Source organism: Cornus florida, unplaced genomic scaffold (genome assembly GCF_030987335.1).
Source record: "Cornus florida cultivar Cherokee Brave unplaced genomic scaffold, ASM3098733v1 CherokeeBrave_3.0.0_Hap2_Chr02, whole genome shotgun sequence".
In the NCBI taxonomy this organism is placed as follows: Eukaryota; Viridiplantae; Streptophyta; class Magnoliopsida; order Cornales; family Cornaceae; genus Cornus; species Cornus florida.
This window is the reverse complement of record NW_026775572.1, coordinates 95,065,204-95,090,252: the sequence shown is the minus strand read 5'-3', so window position 1 is coordinate 95,090,252 and position 25,049 is coordinate 95,065,204. Positions and strand designations below refer to the sequence as shown.

General features: G+C 35.4%; 1 protein-coding gene across 1 annotated transcript; it reads left to right on the top strand.

The window, feature by feature from the left end:
- The first annotated feature begins 1,735 nt into the window (after positions 1-1,735).
- On the top strand, positions 1,736-6,029 carry LOC132288235 (zinc finger protein SHOOT GRAVITROPISM 5-like). Its single transcript, XM_059789843.1, has 3 exons — positions 1,736-2,142; positions 2,263-2,665; positions 5,165-6,029. The coding sequence occupies exons 1-3, from the start codon at positions 2,028-2,030 to the stop codon at positions 5,760-5,762; spliced, it is 1,116 nt and encodes a 371-aa protein (XP_059645826.1). The 5' UTR covers positions 1,736-2,027; the 3' UTR covers positions 5,763-6,029.
- The last annotated feature ends 19,020 nt before the right edge of the window (positions 6,030-25,049 follow it).

Sequence of the window (25,049 nt, the reverse complement as noted above, 5' to 3'; positions counted from 1 at the left end):
ATATCTTTCCAAAAGATACTTTCTTAAAAATACCTGAAGCAAAATATTTTCAAAAGATATTTACGAAAAACATCCCAAGAAAGAAGAATGTTTTCGAAGAAACTTTGCATTGCCTCTACGGACGCAATGAACAACCAACGTACTTTTCTAGAAAAGTAAAGATATACATTTCATGGAAACCAAATGGAATGAAGGTACGTAAAGTCGGAAATCAAATCCGAGCACAAAAGGTGAGGTTACGCGAAAGAAGTAACAAATGAGAAAAAGACAAAAAGGAAAAATGTCCGAAAAAGAAAAGAGGAGACGGTACGGTCTTCACAAGGACGATACCAATCTCCCAAAAGAATAAGTGTCGGGAATTATTCCTGAGCACTCACTATGATCCAAAGGGTAAAAACTCAAACTCAGAAAGGAAAATATCAACGGAAAAAAAAAAAAAAAAAAAAATCCGTAAAAAAGGGAAAAAATAAAGGAAGGAAAATGACAGGGTCATTACAACTTTGGACATGATATATCCCTTTCTTTCGCTTGTCTTAGGTTTCATTATAGTGAGTGTGAGGTCAGATGTTCTTGATAAGTTTATTCTTATTTTCAAAGGCTATGTAATACAGACTCTCACAAGGTTCGACATGCACTCCAATCACAATCACATATTACACACGCACCTAAAAGTCGTGAAATGAGCATAAGAATAAAAATATGGAGTGCCTCACACCTTCTTCATCTATAAATAAATTGATGTAGAACTAGTTGTTGATATTTTGGAGCTCGTTTAGACCGTCAAAATGTCAAACAGGTGGGTGGACATAAGTTTTTGGGGATAATTTTGATGAGTCTGTTTTTACCTGAAAAGACCCTAGTCTGATCCAAAATGGTCTAACTTGCAAAAATGAGTAGCTTTGCTATTGAGGTAGGGTGTCTTTCGGCTAAATTCCATAAACGGATCCGAATTACTTTCTTTTTTGGTATTTAGTAGTTTTTAGCAATTAGGTTTCTTATCTTATTTTTTGGAGAAAGTTTGATTTTGAACAGTTTCCTTATAATGCTAGTTTCTTTATGTTTTTAGAGTTTTTTATATTATTAGAGTTTTTATTTATAAATACTTACGAATCAAATCATTCATTCAATTATCAATAATATTTTAAATTTTATTTTGTAGATTCAAAGTTTCCAGATTTTGATTCAAAGTTTCCAGATTTTATGAATCAAAGTTAGTATACTTTATGCATTCAAAATAACCCTTGTAGTACCTCGTGAACAATTCATATCATAACTTCGCTAAATCATAAGTTTTAAAATCTATTAATTTAGTTCATTAGACATTGCCAATCTCATCACACTACCATTATATTTAACTCGTTATCATATATTTTAAGTGACGTAACGTAACTCATCATGTTAGGTTGCAACTCCATACTCATACGACCCGTATTACACTTTGTCGCATTCAGGGTCTTATGTTTCGTATAGTGTCTTCATTTCATAAACATTCTCCCACAATTATTGTAGGAAAAATTAGGGCATGGCATGATCAATTTCTTTCATCTCTCTGTGCTCATGTTATGAACAATGCCCGTTTGTTTTCTTATGGTTGGAAGTTTCCTTGTTCCTCAGTCCAAATTGGGATGTGGGCTCGACTTTCAAGCATTGTGATGTGGGCTAAACCCCATTCTACATTCTTTTCCACTGCTGGGAAATTATACATACACAGATATAGAATATTTGCCAGAATCCCCGTCTCTCTCTCACCCTTTGAGCTTTATATAGAAGACTTGCCTTAAACTTATCTGTTCAAGGTGGGGGGTCAATGAAAAGAAAGCAAGAAAGATCATAGAAAAGGCTAGAAGCTTAAAGCTCAAAAGAAATCTGATTGCAACAAAGTCTCTCTCTCTCTCCCTCTCTCTCCACGTTGCCTTCTATGATTAAAGGTGAAAGAAGCAACTCTCACTTTAACAGCTGCAAAGGTAGGAATTTTTTTAGCCTCATCTATAAGATGTATTATCAAAACACCTAAAGAGAATTCATCCATGTTAGACAACACTGCCTTAACTACTAATCAATCTTCTTCTTCTTCCAATGCCTTAACTTCCTCAGAAAATGGCATTATTAACAAAAGGAAAAGAAGACCAGCTGGTACCCCAGGTAAGCAACGTCTCTCTCTCACACACACAAACACACACATACACATAAATATATAGCATATTACTTTATATTGCATTTTAGTTAATGGTTTCTTTCAAATTTATTATGTTCATATTATAGATCCAGATGCTGAGGTTGTTTCACTCTCACCCAAGACCTTACTGGAATCCGACCAGTTTGTGTGTGAGATCTGCAACCAAGGGTTTCAGAGGGACCAGAACCTACAGATGCACCGGCGTCGGCATAAGGTGCCGTGGAAGCTGCTGAAGAGGGAGTCGCCGGAGGTGGCCAAGAAGCGCGTGTTTGTGTGCCCAGAGCGAAGTTGCTTGCACCACCACCCATCCCACGCCCTTGGCGACCTGGTGGGCATAAAGAAGCATTTCAGGAGGAAACACAGCAATAACAAGCAGTGGGTGTGTGAGAAGTGCTTGAAAGGGTACGCTGTTCAGTCTGATTACAAGGCACATCTCAAGACTTGTGGCACCCGAGGACATTCTTGTGATTGTGGCCGTGTATTTTCCAGGTTTTATTCCGATTTCTTTTTTAAAATCGTTTTCCCCAATAAAACATATATAATTTTTGAATCAAATTTCCTAGGTTGATTTTAACAATACAAGGTAATCAAAAAGTTTTATGCCTTTTCCTTCATAGGTTTGTTAAGTACTGTGCTAAGCTAGTTGTGAATGAGATTACCAACTTACTTTTTTATTATTTTTTATTTTTTGGGTACAAAATTTATATCTAAGCAAGGGCGGAGTCAATTAAGGTCCAGAGGGGGCACATACGCCCCCTTGACCTTGCTTCAATTTACTATACATGTATATTTTTGTTATATACATATATTTACATGACAATACATCTAAGCAGGGGCGGAGCCAATTAAGACCCAAAGGGGGCACGTACCCCTCCTTGACCTTTCTTCAATTTACTATACATATATATATTTGTTATATACATAATCTTAAAAAATGGTAAAACGAAAACCTGTAGTTCTAAACCTCGGAGCTTAAAATTGTACGTTCTTAGAAAGTTTAAATCAAAGGTAAATTACACTCACACCCGTTGAAGTTATGTCATATTTTAGCTAGATGAAGATTTTAGATTTAACTTTCACTTACACCCCAATTTACTTTTTGCCTGCGAATTGACCATTTTATTTTCAATTTTTTTAATACAAAATATATATAATCTTAAATGACAAAAAGACCCCTCTGTGTGTATGTGTGTGTGTGTATATATATATATATACTGTTTGGACACGTATTCCCGAGACCACCACATCATTTAATGTCCCTACCAATCCTAACCGTCTAAACGCACACATCAGCACCTTTACTCTCCTCTCCCTGCAGACCAACCTCTTTAGATTCTTTGTCAATGATTTCACCCACTCAAATTTTGGATTGGAATTTTGGTAAAATTCAATCAACGAATTATACGAAACATATAGTTAAATCTATTTTTGTGAGATTCAAAGGACAGTACTGCTAATGGCAAGTCATTTTGATAGCCATTTGATTTCATTTCATCCTTATTTGAGATATCTCTAAAATTATCATGTTATGTCCTCACTTTCACACCGACCACATACCCACCTCACTATCCGAACGACGGCAGGAAAGCGGCAGCATAGAGACCACCGGCGATGATGATGAACATGGAAGATGCCGGTGAGTTTGGACGAATTTTTCGTGTTTGGGATAATTTTCCAGTAATAATGAAGTTATCGGCTGTGGACAAAGAGCTGACGGGCTACTGTCCGGTGAGCCGCCATCTTGAGCCGTCGGAGGACTTAGCGAAGTCAACGATTTTGCGGAGAGAAATCAAGTAATCATCGGCATGGTTGTTGATTTTTCTGATCAATTGAACTACTTCTTGCTTTGAGATTGGAGGAGGTAGTTTGGAGGGAAGAGAGGTCAGATTCTGGCGGCTAATAGGATCAGAGATGGATGTGACTGCGGAGGGTGAGGTTGGGGACGAAGTCGGTGGTGTTAAGGATCTGCATGGTGGCGGGACAGGTGTTGTGGCCGGAGTTTAGTTAATGGGTTGGGTTCGTAGGTGACCCCGATAAGGATGAAGAAGTTTGGTTAATGGGTTAACTTCTTTGGATCTGTAGTTTAGTTGATGGGTTGGTTGATGGTTGGGTTCTTTGGATCTGTTGATGGACAGGTGTTGTGGCCGAAGTTTGGTTGATGAGAGCTTGCCACCGGAATTTGGTATATGGGTTAGGTCCATAGGTAATGCCGGTAAGGATGAAGAAGTTTGGTTAATGGTGGGTCTGTAAGTGATGAGTTTGGTTGATGGGTTGGGTCTATAGGTGACGCTGGTTAGGATGAGAGCTAGGGAGTATAGGTTGTTGTTGATGATGCAGGTCTTCCTAGGTTTGTGGTGGTTGCTCTGGTTTGCTAGGCTAGAGGTGAAGAAAATGGCGCCGATCATGACGTTGATGGTGACAAAGGGTGATTGGTATAATCTGATGGGTTTGTGTAGAGAGAGATTGGAGGAGAGAGAAGATGACTTATGTGTGAAGTATTTGGCTGACGTGATATTCCTTTGTATGTTGGGGGAGTTTGGTCACAAAAATAGTTAACACGTGGTCAAAAGGTAGTATAGTCATTTAACACTTCAAAAGTACTCTGTTTCTACTAAAAATTGACATTTAGGATGTAAGTGAAATGTTAAACCACTAACTCAAATATGAGTGAAATTTAAAACTAAAATTTCCGTCTAGCTAAAATATAACCTAACTTCAGAGAGTGTGAGTGTAATTTATCCTTAAATCAATTATGTTTGAAAATTTTAGTACCCTGATATGTAGCATAACTACTAATTAATCTAGTAGTTTAAATGCAAATAATAATAATAAATATATAATAATTGGTCCAAGCCAGAATATATATATATATATATATATATATATATATATATATCAATCTCTCACATGAAACTCTAAATTTCTCTCTTAAAAGACAAAGACAAACCCATGCCACCGAATTGATAATTCTGAATGTTGTCCTTTCAGAGTAGAGAGTTTCATTGAACACCAAGACACTTGCACTCTCCAGCAGGGTGGGCCGGACTTGCCAGCGTCCCAGCTGGCCCGCTCATCTGGAATGGCTTCGAGCACCAGTCCGTCAAGTGACACCAACTTCATTATTGCTCCATTGCCTGGAATACCAATATTGCCAACAAACACTTGCTTGTTGGCCAATAATGAAGAAAACCAACGTAATTTGGAACTTCACCTATCAAACACTTGCTTGTTGGGCAATAATGAAGAAAACCAAGCAACCCATTTGAAACTCTCAATTGGGTCAAGCACTGACAGCGAAATGAATGAGGATAGTGAGGAGTTAAAGATTGCCATGGGTGAGAAGACCTTTGCCGACGAGGCTAGACAACGAGCAAGGAAAGATATTGAGTTGGCCGAGTTGGAATTCGCCAATGCCAGGAGAATTCGCCAACAAGCACTCGCGGAGATTGAAAAGGCTCAATTTGTGAAAGACGAGGCTGCAAAGAAGATCACCTCTATTATTTTGCAAATCACTTGCAATGGCTGCAAGCAAATGTCCCAAGCAACAAGAACAGCGGCACAAGTTTATGAGACTTCCTTTTTCTGAAGTCTTCACAGCCATAACAGAAGGTGAAAGAGAGCAATGTCAAACCCATCACTCAAATTATAATATATCATCTCTCTCTGAAAAAGAAAAAGTCAATCTCTATATTAAACTTTTATTTGTAAATAATCCTCTCTTTTTTCTTTTTTTCTTCTTTTTTTTCATTTGGTTGTTATGATAATAGTGTGAAAATATTGATTCAAAGAGTGTTGTAACCCGTTCATTGTCGGAAATTTCTTGTTTTGTTCAAAGGAAAAAATTGGAGCACTGAACGCAATTATAAAGTCTTCCCCTTATATATTGATAATTAAGTAAGAAATGTACAAGCCCAATCAAGAGTCTTAAGGCCAACTAAACCCAATTATAGAGTTCAGAAGGCCCTGTTACATCTTTTACAGAAAAGGTAACAGAAAGGACCAATCAGGCACCAAAACTCAAATTTAAAAGGCCATTATAGAGGATAGTTGTTGCTCTATTTGTATCAGTTGTTCACGGAGGAAACATAGAATCATTGAGAGGGATGGGCTTCGCAAACAAAATATAGGAGAGGTCGAATTCTTCTCTTATACAATTGGATGACGAGGAAGGTTCCCAATTGGTAGAAAGCTATTTCCCCCTTACAGATTCCAAGGTTGTTTAGAATAGTGTTTCCATTAGAGGACAAACCTTTAAGAATTCTTGCATTTAGCCCTCTGCATATGTAATGTACACGCACACACACAGCTAGAGCCAATTTGCATACCACAGTAGAGAAATTCCTTGAGCTATCTTTTAGTTCCAATGGAAAGATAAGCATACAATTAGGTTTTAGACACACCATTTTTGCCTCCCCTCCTCAAACTACAAGCCACATAGCCATTGGGATGGAACCACGTTTCCATCTCTGGAGACTATTTATTAGTAGGGCCCACATCTGGCGGAAAACTAAAAACTGAGAACCGGACCGTCTGATTGGATATCAGACTTCACCATTATACATAGAGCATTCCTAAACATTAGGAAATGCCTAGGATCAAGCACATCACGCACTTTTCAGAGTCCAATCACCAATTCTCCAAGAAAGGAAAAATTGAGACTTTACGTACACTACAACCCCTCAATCTAATTGTCATAACAAAAAAATGGATTCCACCATTGCATCCGGTATACCCAAAACCTTAGGGTACACCCCTCCTCGGAGTCTCCACCCTCCTCTAGCACTCAGTTTGAAACCTTATTTTGCTTCCCTTGGTTGAAGGCTACGCATGTGTGATCTTCCTTAAATTTCAGTTCAGGTAAGCCTTTTACAGCTCTTAACTTCAAAATTTTGGATATGTTTCTTGAATGAATGTGCTCTAATCTCTTGTGCTACAGAATAGCTTCATTAAAGGTTGTCAAATTGCATTGAGTTGTCTGAACTTCTTCAGTGATTGTATAAACATTTCTAGAGGATCTCAGGGCTGAGAAAATAACTTGTTCATAATTAAGATCAACCACATTGCACTTCCCTTTATCAAAACATACCTTATTTCCACTGTTACATAACTGACTTACACTAAGAAGATTATGTTTGAGTCCTTTAACAAGTAAAACCATAGTGATCTCAGGTAATTCTTCATACTTACTTACAATGCCAATGCCTACAATTTTGGCCTTTTGATTTTCTCCAAATATTACATTGCTACCTTCAAATTTCTTCAGAGATATAAACCTTGAGCCATTACTTGTCATATGTTTAGAACAACCACTATCAACATACCAGCTATCATTGGTATTACATGCCTTAAAGGCTGTATAAACCAACATACTCATTGAATTTAGCTTTTTAGGTAACCACATCATCTTTTTCTTCACAAGGGATCCTTTGTTTATGACTTTCTGAACTTGAGGCAAGTATGATTTCTTCATATATATCCTAGTAATTTTGAAGTACTTTATGGTTGAAGTAACAAAGTCACCTCTATTGAATCTCAGGGTGTTATAAGTGTTATCAAGTATATCATACTTAGACCTTGTTGGCTTTATAATGGGGAACCTTGTATACATTTCACCAGTTGTGGCCTTTACATACACAGAGTGAGATTGTTTGGTCTTTGCAGCTGTATCACAAATGTATCCAATTCCTATTTTACCAATTTTTTTTGTAAAATGCTTCCAAATTTCTGCCATCTTCAAAGATCTCTCTTCAAGAACATGTGGAAGCTCTTATTTACATCTTTTGGTAGTTCACACATTGTTGGATTCGGACTTCAAAAGACTAAAGATAGTTAAGGAGATTGAACACATTGTTGACAACTTAAGCCAGAAGTGCTTAGTAAGCAATTGTTTGGACCTTAATAGCTCTGAATTGATTTTCTTGATTTGAGACTTCTGTTGATCACACTTCACAACAAGTCTTTCACACTCTTCAAGGATTTCTTCAACTTTAGTATCACCATGTTCTTCAAATTTATCTTGAACTTGAGAGTTTTGAAGAATGGCCATGAAAAGACATTCACTTTCTTGAGTTTCTTCTGGTTTATCTTTTTCAAGAGCAACATCCTAGTCTGAGACAAGTGACTTTATTCCAAATCTTCTTTTGTTGTTGACCTCTTCATCATTTCTCCGATTTTTCCCCTTCGAGTTAGGACAGTTAGATACATAGTGACTAGGCTTACCATAACCATAACAGGTTAGGTTATGTGGTTGAGTTCTCTTCTTGAACCTGAACTTTCTGAATTTCTTAGCTAAGTATGCTACATTATCTTTTTCAAGATCATCATCTTCAAACTTTGGTTCAGCTTCTTCAATAACTTCTTTGTCTTAAGAATAGCTTCTCTTCTGTATTAAGTTGGAATACCAATTCTCATTTCATAATTAAGTTGTGAGTGAGGCTAGTAGATCATCAATCTTCATTAGAGACAAATCTTTATCTTCAATAATGGTGACCTTGGCATTGAATCAAGGAGTGAGAGACCTCAGTATCTTCTTGCATACTTAAGAATCTTTGATGTCTTCACCAAGGGTCTTCATGTTGTTTATTATATCATTGATTCTAAATAGATAATCAGCTACAACTTCCCTTTCCTCCATCTTATAATTTTCATATTGAACTTTCAAGAGTTGTATCTTGTTTTCTTTGATTATGTTGTTTCCTTCATGAGTAGCCTTAAGAGAATCCCATATTTCTTTAGCTATTTTACAATTTTTAATCCTTATAAACTCTTATTGTTTAAGAGCACAAAGAATGACATGTTTGGTTACTCTCCCATATTAGCAACAATAAGTTTATCATTTGCAGAAGGATTGGTTGGATTGAGAACCATAACACTAAACATAGTGGCATGCCAAACATCATAAGATTGAGACATTAGTAAGGCCTCCATTCTGATCTTCCAAGAATCATAGTTAGAGCCATCAAACCTTGGTGCCTTGTTTGTGACTTGGCCTTCTTCCATTGCTAGGATCAACTACAGGTATATTAGAACCTTACAGTGAAGGCCAAAGCTCTGATACCAATTGTTAGACTAAAAGGGGGGGGGGGGTGAATTGGTCAACTTAAACTTCTTCTTGTTCATAACAAGATCAACAAATACACAATAAGGTACTAAACACAATATATACAAGGAAACCCTCTCAATAGGGAAAAACCTTGGTTCTTGGCCTCAGCCAATAATAAGCTCCACTAGTTGTATGCAAGTTCAGACACTAGTTTTCATAGCCTTTACACATACAGTAATTATCAAATGATTATAGTTATATATACATGCTGTAATTATCATGTTTATCAAATGAGCATGTTTGTAATTATGAAGAAGATAGTGTCTGAACTTATCTTGTTTATCACAATTACAAACATACTCATTTGATAAACATGATAATTACAGCATTTATATATAACTATAATCAGAGATAGGCCTTGACAACATGAACCCTTAGTTCTGTCCAAAGGCCAACTTTAACACCTTGGATTCTTTAATACATAAACTTGCTAGAATGCAGATCATTCATTGCATAGCAAGATATAATCAATTTATATATAAATCACAAAGATAAACCAACAAGTATGCCAAATCACAGGTTTGAGAGTGGAAAATCATTTACAACATATTATAGTTCAACAACAAGTGCTCAAGAAATGTAAATATCTCAAATATACCTATCTCAACCTTCATTTGGCTCCACAGCAACCTTAGGCTCAAACTCAACCTTTAAACCAGCCTTGCATTAGCAATTCTTGATAGCGAAGAACCTCTAGGAAAAGTACAGTAACAAGGATCAATCCAGTGACATTTTTATGAAGATTTTAAGCTCAGATAATCATCAAAGACCTTAAAAATGTTTTCTCAAAAGAGGCTCTCGAGTATAGTATATTGTAGGCCAATACTAGGGTTTTCAATAAGGCTTAAAACCCTAAAAATTCTATAACAACATATGTATACTTGAGATCACTAAAAAAGTCCTACTTTAAGAAGGATGTATACATGACACATTTATCCAATCATTGGCTCGAGAATGTTCTCACATTCTTCTTGTGAATAGACCAATACACCGTTGCCACCTTAGTTATTTTGTCTTCTAATATACAGAAATTATACCTCATATTGATAAAGTTGTAATAGCATTCTTATCCAAACTTAGTCCCTAAGAAATGCATTCGTAGTATATATACTATCACTTTAAGACTACAGCCATGTGTCACACACCTGAGCTTCAAGTAAAAAGACTAAAATGTCCTTGTAACAATCACTTGTCAATCACAGCACAATACAGATCCTTAGACTGTATAATTCACAATGCAGGCTAAATAAAGGCTATTACAATACAGCTATCTGAACATATGAATAAATATGTAATGCACTTGTGAAAAGACCATAATGCCCTTGTAAAACCCTGTAGCTAATTTTCATATGTTGAACCTCAGTTTACACAGAAAAATAGCCTAAACATGTAGAATGGCTGCAATGTACTATGTCAAACCCTTGTGTAATTGTGTCACAAGATGGTAAAAGGTAATATTAACCCTGTGAAATGATTTAAGCCACTGTGCACCACAATACTGCTGGAATAAGCCCTTGAAAGCTCTGTTAAACTAGTTTTTGACATTAAACAACAAACACCACTTGGTACTAATTAGGTCCAGCAAATTCTTTCCAAAACACCTTCAAATTTCAAGTCAAATCCAAATCATAAGGCCTCATTTCATTTTAAACATAAAGGTTCACCCCTGGGAAGAATCATCGTTGCTATCAATGATTCCTTCGACATCACAATGTCTAAGTTCTGTAAAAAAAAAAAAATACATTGTCTAAGAAGTTTAGGCTCTAAGTACGATTTGTTGGCACAAAAGGTTCAACCTAAGGGCAATCTAGTAATTTTGATGAATATAAATCATTAATGGTGGTTGCGTACCAATGTCCACATTAAGTATTTATGATAGGTACAACACATTTTCAAATAATGACTCAATGAAGAAATTAAAGACAAAGTCAAAACATTCACAAGATGAATCTAAAGAGCGAAGAAAGACTTAAAGATTCAAAAGACATATCAAGAAGTAAGACAAAAGTCTTTGACTCTAAAGATCATGAATGCAACTCATTGCTCAAAAGGAAATTCCCAAGAAGCTCATGTTCAATATCGTTACTTTAAGAAAAGGGTAGATAGGTTTGGTGAGTGATTAGGATTTAATGTCAAGGTAATCCATGAATCCATTTGAAGTTCGTATCTATTTAGGATCATGGATCGTTATCATTCTATTATAAATGAACCTTAGAATAAGTTATGAACTTCACATATCAACCATCTATTGATTTATGACTCAAAAGAAGGCAAGAGGCAACTTAAAAGACTAATTACTATTATAAATAGAGGATTGGTTAATTGGAGATAATCCAGCAGCCAACTAATAGCCTAACATAGAGTTGTATTCTCTGATAGCTTGATTTAGCCGACCAAAGGAAGTTTGTCAGCTGATGGACTAAGGACTTTCGGCCGACCAAAAGTACTTCCTCAATTAACTGACACTTGGCCAAATTTGAATCTAACGACTATTTTAGCAATTATTGCTCTCTACCAACCTCTAACAGCTATAATCTACACTTCTCTCTCTATATATACATGATGCATTCATGAGTATAATATCCAAGCCTTGAGAGAACATTTATGAGCAATTAAGAACTAGCATTTGAGCATTCATTACACTTTTTCTTTCTCTCTTAATCATAAATAGACTTGAGCTTCATTTACTTAATTTATTACCCCAGTCTTGTGAGCTTTGATTTATAAATCAATCTTTGATAGATAACACTTGTATTAAATTATTTCTATAATTACTACATTTACTACAAAGGGTTGGTGTGACCTAAAGGAAGCTTAAGAGAAGGAGTTTCTCTTAGCAAAGGAAGAAGAAGCAAGTTCTTTCAACTTGTATGGGTTTTTTCTTAACCAGAAAGGAAGAGCTGTAGGGGATTTAGGAAAGTCTCAAGAGGGACTTTGAGCCAAGGAGTAGGAGTTTCTGAACCTCACTAAATCAACTTGTCATAGTGTGCAATTTCTCTTCCATCATCTCCTTTATTATTGTGCTTTTACTATTTGTTTTATTATCCATCTTATTTGTACAATTAGATAAAGTTACTTATTTTTAAATATCATATGTATAAATAGAAAATTATTCATTATTTTCCATAGACTCGATTTATGTAATACCTCGAGTTTTAGATTAAGCTTTAATCTTGATTAAAGGTATGATTAGTAAATTTTGGAGACTTTCTTATTTTATTTAGAGAGTTTAATTTTATTAAAGGGATATTAGAAGTCTTTGTGAAATTATTCAACTATGATGGGGACTTTGAGAATTTATGAATAATTAGGATAGTTGATCCTAGGTGGTAGCCATACAGGGTCATAAGACACGTTCCACACATGCACCACTCATCTGATGACTCACTTATTTTATTTTTTATACATCTTACACCAAACACAACCTAGCACTATCACATTGCAATTATTCCACATAGCTAAAGAGATTGAGAGAATAAGAGAGGGTTGAGATTGGGACAAGAGGAAAAAAGGAAGGAGTGCTGGCTGAGAATTACAAAGAGTTGGAGAGGAAGAGAAAGATGAAGGAAATGAAAGGAAGAAGAGGAAAGGGGTTGTTCTTCATCTTCATTATCATCCTGATTACAATTAAGGTAGGTTTTACTCTAACTCTTGCTGCTTTGTGTGATTTGACTTCCTACACCATCTCTTGTTGGTCTTTATGATATATTTGAGAAAATTCTTCCATTGAATTTATGATATATCTTTTAATGCAAATTTGGACACATGATTTTTGATTAAAAATAGATTTTTGGTTTGTAATCTATACAATGAAAGTTGATTTGCATTGTTTAAGAGATTTTTAGATTTGAATCTCTTAAGTTCGTAACCTTTTGTGCACTAGTTCAAATCTGGAAAAAATTGATTAGAAATCTTTGAATTGTTGACTAGGGTATATTGATCACAAAAGTTATAAAGGTTATTGTCAAAAAAAATAGGAGCTTAAAAAAAAATGATGAATAAATTCAACTTGAAAAAGGAAAGAAAAATGTAAATTTTTTTTTGTTGAATTCTTTGTTTAGGAAAGGCTACCTATTGAGATGTGTTCGAAAGCTACCATGAGACTTTGAAGTGGAGCTAAATGAGTAAAAAGAAAGGTGGAGACAAGTTGAATTGGGGAATTGATGTCTACTTTTTAGAGTGACAGCCACCTTACTTAGAAAAAAAAAAAAAAAAAAAAAATTGCTCAAAGACAATTTTATCTTGATTTTTTTATCAATATGGTTTGGAAAATAATTTATCGACAACTGATTGAAAATGGATGAGATGGATTGCACACACACACTTGAACTTGCTAGATTGATTTCTAACTATTTCATTAAAATTTGCAAGTTAAAATTCATGTTGTGATTATTTCTTGAGAATTGAAATTGATTGAATATTCTGTGGAGTCAAAAATTTGTGTTCATAGATGTCTCTACAATTTTCTGGAAATTTGGATCAGGTGTGGACTTGTAAGACTTTGGATGATTACTCAATGATTAATTCTTTATTTTGTTTAAAATAATAAATAATAAAAAAAATGAAAAACTATAAAAGTCAAAAAGATTTGTTGTTTTTAGTTTTTAGATTTTTTTAGTTGTTTTGATCATTGAGGTAATCACAAATGAGTTGAAATTTTTTTCTGGAAAAGGCTAAAAAGCTTACTATCACTGTCTTACCTGTTCTACACTTCCCCTACCGGTTCAAGATGCAAAGGTTCAAGGCTAAAGTCTCTCGAGCTTGGCTACCGGTACCACAATTTGGTACCGGTTCAATAATGGTCTATACTCCACGGTTGCTCACTGCCCGGTGGGAATCGGTTCCCAAATGGGCCACCAGTTCCTGGCAGCGTAAAAGAGCTTTAAAGCTTCCTTTTTGAACACTGTTGGATAATATTGCACACATCTTTTCTCTTCTATATATCTGTTTTCTCTCTTCATAACTCCATACTTATATACGTCATATATATTGTCTAAATCTTGCATCATTCTCATCATAATATTGCATAAACAACATTGAATCATTGGATTGCAAGTTGTGTTGAAGATTGAAGTTTGAGATTTGAAGAAGTTTTGTGGAGTTTGGGGTTTTTGACAAAAACTTAAAGGATTTGGTTGAGATTAGATCTTTAGGTCACTTTGTTAAAGATTGAAACTTGGTTGGGTTATGATTGAAGACTTGTGCTACATAGTTGTTTTTTGTTGGGGGGTTTTGAAAATTCAAAACACACTTGTCCAAGAACAAGTGTTGAACTACACTCCAGGTGTTCGACGAAATTACTGAGTGAAGTTCGAGGCCTCAGACCAAAATTTTCCGAACACAAGATGCCTCCGAGACTATCCAAGAAGGCCAAAGGCAAGGGTATTGCAGTTCCTCCACCTCCCAAAAGAGCAAGAACCACAATTTCTATTCAGGAACCACATGAGAGTTCCACAACTCCAAGGGATGCTCTGACTTCTCCTATAAGTTCTAGTTCTCTTTCTACTGAAATACCATCTAGGTATCCTTCAGTATCTGACGTTGGGAAGGTTCTATTTGGTAACGAACACTTCTATAATGAGCATGCTTGGCAGGTATACACTAATGTCTATAAGGATGGTCTGATTAAGTCGGAAAGATATGTGAACTTGAAGAAGCTTTGAGATAGTCCGGGGAAGAAACTGGTTGACTACATTGAGAAGCACAAGTGGTTATTCTTTACTATGATGGCAAGTTCCTACAGTCCAGACTTAGTTCACTAATTCTACTCAAATATCCGTAAAGTTTAGGACTCTAGATATTTTGAGGTATCATTATTCGGTAAGGACTATGTTACTGATGTGATCGGCAAAGTTCTTGGCAATCCCAAGAATTTTTCAAGCACTAGCTACCATCTTCCACTGGAACATACTGGGTTAAAGTGGGAAGATATCTGCAATGAGTTTTGTGTTCCAGATTCATCGAGATCTCCAGATCATATTCCATCTTGTTATCTCACAGATGAGACAACGTTTCTGAATTTGTTTGCTATCTCTAATATTAGCTACTTCGGGAAGAAAGATGTCATATCTTCAAATCGTGCAGAGGTATTATATCTTTTGTCCATTAATCCTAGGATACATCTTGATTCTTCTATATATGGACTGATGGTAGTGCACTACAAGAGCAATATCGAGAAGAAGTTATCTCCATTCCCTATGGTCATCATGGGTTTGTACTGACATTTTGAGATTCCTCTTCCACCCCGTGCTCATCATATTGAGATCATGTCTGAGATGGATATGAGGGATTTTAACAAGTCTAAATCCACAAGAGCTTCATCCAGGAAAGCTAGCAGGGGTGCAGCTGCTTCTTCGTCATCTCTTCATGAGATTACTCAGCTTTTTCCAACTAAGCGAAATTTTACTACACTGGATGCCAATCTGCTTTACTCCTTGATTCTTCAGAATTAGAAGGCCATGATGGATGTGGTTCTTGATCTCAAGGCTGAGGTTAAATTTCTTAAAGTGTATAAGACAGGTAGTACCTATGAGGATGTATACAGGCCGACACCTCCAGATCTGTCACTTGTTGTTGAGGATGATGAGATAGATGATGATGCAGAGGATGATGAGGATGATAGTGAGAGTGACACTGATGGTGGTGATGAGGACATTCAGACTTCCACAGTTCCGTTTGCTGGAGATGATATTGATGATTGATTCTATGTTCATATCATTTATGCATCACTTTTTGCTTAGTTTTTACATTGTCATGACTTGATCTTTTTGGATATTATGTTTTGATTTATGACATGTATTAAACTATTTCTTGTTTACTCTAATATGTATTATTTCTCTCTAGATATTTTGATATTACTGTCAATTTTGTTCCAAAAAAGGGAGAAAAAGGTTACATTAAAGGGAGAAAATCTAATTTTTTTTTTTTTTTTGGATAATTAGTTCAGGGGGAGTTTTTAAACTTGTTTTATTACACTTTCACTAGTAATGTTGCTTGATCCATGTGCAGGAAATCAGGTGACATTTTGTCTAAAGGCAGAAGCGAACAGAGATAAAAATTTTCCGTATTTCCATTAATAATTGCAATTTATTTTTCTGCTTTGGGTAGATTATAAATTGTTTTTAGGGTTTTGTCACGAAATTGCCAAATGTGGAGATTTTGAGATATATTTTTGTAATTGGCGTATTTCGGTAACAAAACAAGTCCTAGTCAAGTTGTAATTTCAGTTACCATATCAAACTTGACATCGACTATGGAATTCAGAGGTTGAACAGAAGAGGAAAGTACTGTTGGTCATCAAAAAGGAAAGAGCAATACATTAGGACATCGTTACCCACTTAGGACACAATGATATACAGGGTATATTTTTAAAGTGCCAAAAATATAGAAATTCCAAGTTCAAGTTAAATTCTGTCAAGTGAGAACCGGTACCTGCATTTGGGAACTGGTTCCAGAAGCTAAACTTTGAGAACAACTCTCTGTCCTTTAGGAACTGGTTCCAAGTGTCCTAATTACAAAAGGATTCCAGTTTCCTTACTCTATTTAATTCCTTTTTGATCCAGCCTTCCTTCCAAGTCCTATACAGAAAATTTTCTTTATTTTCAGAAAGAATAGGACTTTGCAAACCTCTATATAAATCATGTCATATACATAGGTTTATTCACGGCTTTACATCATTATTCATATATCATATAGAGCCTTAGAAAGTTTATCCCTCTTAGAAAATCAAAGTTGATTTTTTCTGTTGTCTTCCTAGAACATACACATATTCACCTAGTTAGGTTAGAATTGTGGAGTTCGAATCCTGACCATGATTATACAATTATATCTACATTGATCAGACAAAGCAGATCCTCTTTTACATCATTTAGACGATTGAAGAACAAAAGTAAAACCAATCACACTTTAAAAGGGTTGGAGCATTCATGGAGTGTTGTCTGATCTACCTGCTACTCTTCTACAAATATCAAGCATAAGCCTGAGGTCAAGTTATTGTTGGACGAAAAGTCGCAAAGCTAGAAGATTGTCAATAGTTGGTGTTTGGTAGAATGATAGGGTGTGAGCCAGAGTCAAAGTTTGGTATACTTTGTTTCAAGCATAGTGGATTGGTTTACTTTGGACTGCACAGTCCACGAGGTTTTTCCCATAACAGTTGATGTATTTTATCAACTAGGGTTTCCTTGCTAAAATCCTGGTGTCATCTCTAACTTTATACTTTGCTTTATTTTATTTACATGTGATTAACTGTTTAATTGCTAGAATAAGTAAAGTTGGTAACGACACAAATCTATTTTACAAAATTGAAAACTTTCCTAAATACATTTCACTGCGTACGACTCACACGCATTAGACTGTAGGGGGAACTCGTATCCCCTGTACTAGAGCTAAACCCTAGCCGTAGTCAACAAATGACATCCCAAGTTTCCAAAATCAATAAATTATGCAAGAAAGGTATATATCGTCACGTATATACAAAGCAATAAGCTATCTACCATGAACAACCAAATTTTGGAAACACAAAATACATGCTCTAAGTCCTCAAACTATAATGACATGTAATATGTCAAATTCATAAAGCGTATCAACATAACTACACCTACAACATCAATACATAAAATCCGCTTATGTAATCGTACAACAAGTTCAAATCACATCTCAATTTCATAATGTGAATAAATGCAAACTACAATTATATTTTCAATACATAAAGTCCTCTTATGAAATCATAAAACAAGTTCTAATTTTAGAATTTAATTATTAAAACAACTTCAAATATATAACTAAATCATCTTAACAACAAAATAGAAATTCACTAATCAAATTAATGAAAATTACAAGATTTCAAAATAACTCCAAATATCCTCAAATTAATATATGTTAAAGATCAAGTTAAGACCTAATTTAATATCATGTTCTAGCCTAATTAAATCAATTGAATAATTACATAGAAATTGATTAAATAAAATAATTAATTTCTCTAGATTTCAAACCTACTCCAAATGGCTTCAATTAATTATATGTCAAAGATCATATCATCATCATTACATATATCAAGTCAAAATTTAATTTAAATCAAAGGAACATATGAATAAAAATTAATTTAATTAATTAATTAATTTCTCTAGGTATCAAAACAGCTCTTAATGACTTCAAATTAACACAAGTTATAGATCAAGTCATGGCTTTTCCAAATATCATGTCTTAGCTTAATTTCATGCTAGGTACTACTACCAAAAACTTTTAAATTAAGTTAAAGACATGCATAGAAATTATACTAAGCTACAAAAACATTTAAAACACTAAGATTATCACCCCCTATCTCAATTTGAGATGAAAGCCTCAAATGACACCAAAATAAAATATCTCCAAATCTGATGAAACTTCGGGGTTATAACGGGGACAATGAGGGGAACAACAAATCCTCTTGTAGCAACACCTAAATTGAAACCTGAACTTAAATCCTAACCTCAAAAATGGTCAAAACCAGATTCTAAAAGAATGTAAATGAAGGCCTCATCAAGGCCGACGATAAAGCCTTCATCGGCGAGGGAAGAATCAAAAGGGCAATCAACTAAAATGAAGAGAGAAGGAAGAGGGAGGAAGAAGAGAAAGATGCGGCCATGGGAGAGAGGGAAATCTGATGAATTCTCTCTCCTCCCCCTATTTATACTACTTCTAAAAAGTGCCTTAAACAGGCCTCGCGCGGCCTCAAAAAGTGAAATCTATCTAGACGTGCTAAAACAAAAAGGTTCATGAATGAAAAAGGAACCGACATGAAAAAAAATGAACAATGAAAGAAACGGCGTCGAAAACTAAGTTCCGAGCAGAAAGATATGCCCCAAGCAAGTTCGGCGGCAACCGGAGTAAAAAACCCTAAAACTGGGGAAAATGACTGAAAGACAATTCTAAGAGTACGTGACTCGATGAAATGTGAAAATGAATCCCGTACGAGAATCCAAGCCCAAAACAGGACACTTTGCATTAACATTCGTTAATTGCACAAAGGCCCCTCCACAAAAGGATAACTACACAAATGACCCAAAATAAAAATATCCTCCAAAAGATATGTTCTTAAAAACCCCTCAAATAAAAATATCTTCAAAAGATATTTATGAAAAACACCCCAAGAAAAGAAAATGTCTCCAAAGAAACTCTACATACACCCCCCATGGACACAATGAACAACCATCGTGCTTTTCCACAAAAGTAAAGATGCACATTTAATGGAAACCAAATGGAATGAAGGGATGTGAAGTCAGAAATCAAATCCGAGCACAAAAAGTGAGGTTACGACAAAGGAAACGATAAACAGGAAAAAGATGAAAAAGAAAAATGTCGAGAAAAGTGAGGAAAAGATGCGGTCCTCACAAAACAAAGCAAAATCTAAAAAGAGAAGAGTGTCGGAGGCTATTTTCGAGCACTCAAGACAACACGAAGGGACAAAACTTGAACATAGAAAACAAAACATCAACTGAAAAAGAAAATCCGTAAAAATGGCAAAAAAGAAAGGAAACAAAATGACAGGGTCATTACAACTTACTCTCCTTAAAGAGATTTCGTCCCCGAAATCAGGAATATACCGAGGAGAACTGAACTGGGACCGAACACAAGGTCACACCAAAGAATAAATCCTAAATTGCTAAAGGACAACTCTAAAAGCTTTAAGATTAAACGAAGGAACGCGAAACCACGAACCAAGAGATAACTCCCCAAACGAATCGACATATTAACCCAATGTCAATCACCGAAAGAATCCCAAGATAATAACACGTTGAATCAAGACAATTGACTAAGAACGACATGGTAGAACGAACAGTGACTAGAACCCGCCCACAATGCACTTAAATGTGCGGTAGCAATGACAGAGTCTAGTGCCCGCCCACACTTACTTGCCAGTAAGGTAGAATCAACAGCAACTAGCACTTGTCCATAACAGTATAAGGCACTAGTTCGTAACCTGGCCCCATAAGGTCCACCCGTGAAACCTCTCAATACCAATGGTATTAATGTCACAGCAAATATTGGAAAAAGGATAGTGAAAACCAGACATTTGTGAGAGTTGGGATATGGTCCAAAGTCGTCCTGACAAGTCTGTGCCCTCAAGCCAATGGATCGAACCCCATAAAATCAAAAGACATTGTCCTGAAGCGGACCCATCCTAAGGCTACGTACAAGAAACAAGACGCAAATCTACCACGTAGCTCACACATCACAATCCCGACAACCAAGGTCATAAAACCCCAGCATAAGGGCAGGGAAGATAAAATAGTACAAACCAGATACTCACGTAGTACATACTCGTAAAATTAAATTACATAAATCAAATAATACCTTAGTACTAAGCACACAATACACATAAGGTAAATCAAATAAGCTTCCTACCACATAAGGATCAAATAAACGACGACATGCTATACACCATTAATGGCATTAGCATGTTAAATGGATACGGTACATGAAAACGTATCATCTATATTATCATATGAATTACCACATAGTCACATATCCTAAAATGTTTCTAAGGCATGCCCGAAAACAATGACGCTCTTAAACATGTAAAAGTAATCATACAGTTAGCAATTCTACAAAATCAAAAGACAGAAAACATACCACGAAACCCGGATGTGTCCAATCTATCACTACGGTGAAAGGAATCATCTCCCAAGTGACCACTAAGGTCTCCGAAATATAAGTCCAGCAAGTCTTTCCCAAGACTAGCTCATACCCAAGATGGAATCCCAACACCACATGAAACAAGACAATGATGTAATGGGTAGCTCAATGCTAACCGTTACGAGACATCAACAAGAAGGACCCCATTCCAAGGTGCCAGTGAGTCTGATTGGGACTTTACAAGACTCTATCAGAACCCCAACACAACACCCCAAGTCTCTAAGGACAAGGGAGAATAACTAATTGCACCAACGTAATTAATTACACAAAACCGCTCACATCCCATGTAACGACCCGGTCATTTGCCTTCTTTTCCTTTTTCCTGAAATTTTACGAATGAATTTTTTTTCGTTTAATTTTCTTTTTTGAGCTCTGTTTCATGTCACTTAGTGTCATCTTGAGTGCTCAGAATTGGTTCCTGAGACTCTTTTCCATGGATTGACAACTTCCTTTGAGGACAGAGTCATTTTCACATTTTTCGTTTTTCGACACTATGCGTTATTTCGTCCTTTTCCCTATTCTGTCTTATCTCTGTTTGTCAATTTTTGGCACAACCTCACTTCTCATGCTCGGAGTTGATTTTTGACTTCACGTGCCTTCATCTTGAGTGGTTTCTACGAAATACGTATATTTACTTTTGCAAGAAAGTACTTTAGTTGCTCCCGGTGTCCATAGGGGCATGGATGCAAAGTTCTTTAAAATTATTTTCTTTTCTTGGGGTGTTTTTCGTAAATATCTTTTGAAGATATTTTATTTTAGGGGTTTTTAAGAAAATATTTTTTGAAGACATTTTCATTCTGGGCCATAAGTGCAGTTTTCACTTTTTGGAGGGGCCATTGTGCAATTAATGAAAGTTATTGCAAAATGTCTTGTTTTGAGCCTAGATCCTCGTATGGGATTCATTTTCACATTTCGTTGAGTTGTGTACTCTTGGAATTTCCTCCTGGTCGATGTTTTCCAATTTCAGGGTTTCTGGCCCCAATTTTCGCTAAACTTATTTTGGGCATAACTTTCTGCTCGGGACTCAGTTTTTGACGCCATTTCTTCCGTTGTTCATATTTTATCATTTTAAATCTTTTTCATTCACACAGTTTTTTCATTTGAGATCGTCTGCTCAAATTTAACTTTTTCAGACCTAGCGGGGCCCGTTCGGGGCACTTTTTGAGATTTCTATAAAAGGGGGGTGAGATATTTCATTTTTCATCTTCTCCCCTCTTCATGCAAGACCTAGAGCACCCATGGCAGCCTAAGGGGTGCTGCCATCTTCTCTCTCCTCTTTTGGTTCACTTTTCTTTGATGGAAAGTCTTCGGCCTTAACATTTGTTGTTCCCCTCGCCGTGCTCTACCTTTCCCCCTTATTAGAATTCAGTTTTGACCATTTCTTGAGTTTGGTTTTGAGGTTAAGTTATGATTTTGATGGGGCTTTGATGGGGGTTATGTTCACGGTGTTGTCCCCGACAAAACCTCTCGGTATCGTCGAATTCGGAGCACTTTTATTTTGGTGGGCCTTTGGGATTTTCATCTCAAATTGAGGTAGGAGATGTTCTAGGTTTAAATTCTTGTTATATAGCATGCTTGGGATGCTTATACTACTTGTTTGCATGATTAAATATAAAATCTAGAGATTTTATTATTTATTTTTCTTGTATGTGATCTAATTTTTCCGGTTGCTCATGACTTGGTTTAAACATGTAGCATGATTTTATATTGCCCCTTGATATGCTCATTGTCGTGTATTAAAATTGGAACATTTGAATAAGTATTAAAGATTTTATTTAATATTTATCTTAGGTGAAAGATTAATTCACATGGCCTTAACTAGCTTGAAATCGATATGTGTTAACATATTAAATTAGGCCTTAGCATGCTCTCCAACATAGTTGAATTTGAAAGCAATTGGAGGTGTTTTGAAAATTAGTAATTATTAATTAATTAAATTAATTAATTTTCCCCGAGTGCACTATTCACTCTATTTGAATTCTGACTTGATATTCTTGATTTACATGCCATATTGCTTTACATATATTTGATTCAGAATATTCGGTTAGGTTTTGAAACCTTATATTTAATTAAATTCCATGTTTAAGATTTAATCCTCATGGTGATATACAACTTGGACTTGTATTGTGGCATGCTAGAAAATTAAGTTTTGGTATGGTTGTTCACATGTATTAAATTGCGATTAATTGCATGAGAATTGCAACTTTTAATTTATATTTAACTTTAGTGAAAGTTTAATTTACATGGTCGTAAATTGAATGAAATAAACTTGTAATGTGATATTACATTAGTCCTTGGCATGTTCTCTAAGATATGCTAAATTGAGAACATTTGGTTAAGTTTTGAAAATCTAGAGATTTTAATTAAAAGAATTAATTAAAATCTATTTTGTGGTACCATTAGCTTAATTAAGATTTTAACTTGATATTTGTATTGGCCATGACTTGTTTACTAGTATATATTAATTGTAGACCATTTGAAGTTGCTTTAGAACCTTGGTAATTAAATTAGCATGATTTAATTAGAGTTCTACTTGTTGTTCCAATAACCTAATTGAGTTTTAGAATGGATATAGGTGATGACCATGCCATGTTCCTTAATATGTATTAATTTGAGGTTATTTGGAATTGAATTAGAATCTAGGGAATTTAATTATTTTTATTTAATTAAATTCTATCGAATTGAGCCATGGATTTAATTGTGTTTGAAAGTCGTTTCTATATCAAAATCCTGGACATGGACTTGTTGTATATTCATTTGGTTATATTTTGAGCATTGGATAACATAGTTGCTATGTTTATACTCATGAGAATATGTTTTCCTTATTAAATATATTGTTGCCTTGTGTAATGATTTGCACATTTCGTATTTAACATCATTCATGCATAGCGTGTAACGAATCGCACACTGAAGATTCGACATTCATCACATCATATTAGTTGTGGACTTAGAGCATATATTGTATAGGTTTCCAAATTTGGTTGTGCTTGGTAGATAGTTGATTATCTTGCATATTCCTGTTGATATAAGCTTTGTTGCACAACTTGTTGATTTTAGAAACTTGGGGATGTCGTTATTTGACTATGGCTAGGACGTGGTTCCAGTACGGGGGATAGTCCTTCTATATGGTCTAGTGCGCATATAGGGAGGTTACCCATGGGCTAGTAACCCTAAAGTAACTATGTTGTCGGTCTGATCCGGAGTGACGTCTGAGTATCCACTTTGTTTGATTTCGCATTTCATTTTCAAGTTGATAACTAGATGATGTTGTAACTTGTTGTTTCTTATTTGTCGTTCCATTTTAAGTTACAGGATGTTAACTTTGCGAAATTGTGCTTTATGCGTTGTATTGGAAGTTCCAATGTTGGTTAAATTGCATCGATATTGAAAATTGTGTTTTGACGTTCTAACATAGCTTAGGAATGATCCTATTGATTCATTTAGAACTTAGATGTTAGGTGGCATGACCCACTACTGTTATTTTGTGCTTCAGATTCTAAGTTGATGGTTTTGAGAACTTATACCTTGTTGCATTGTATAACATGCTCTTTTGTTGTTGAATTGCATAGATAATGTAATTCTTGTTAACTTGTATTCAAATATGCTTTTGTCATGTTGTATGGAGTCCTCTAGACTTTGTTCAATTACATTGATAGTGTGATCCATGGTAACTATAAACTCGTTGTATTAATCAAATTACTCCAACTTTGATTTGTTTCATTCATGTATTTATATCATGATTCTTGTTGCTTTGTATAACATGTTTCTATGTTGTTGAAATGCATGGATGATGTGATTTATGCTAGAAACACTCTAAGGTAGCTTAGGACGCTCCTTGAGTCTCACTTGGACATAGACGTTAGGTGGCATGAGCCCCTTTAACATGTTTCACCTTAAAGTGATAAATTTGTAAAATGCTAGGTCGATGCATGCTCTTCTTCTACGAGTAGCTTTATGTTACTCACCCCTATGATACTGGGGCATATTTCAGGTACGAAGACTTGGTTCGTGAAGCCTAGCATTCCTTGGATGTCGTGTAGCTTTCAAGTTTCCATTTCATGCAAATGGTAGCATAAAATGTTATTTTGTAGACTTATA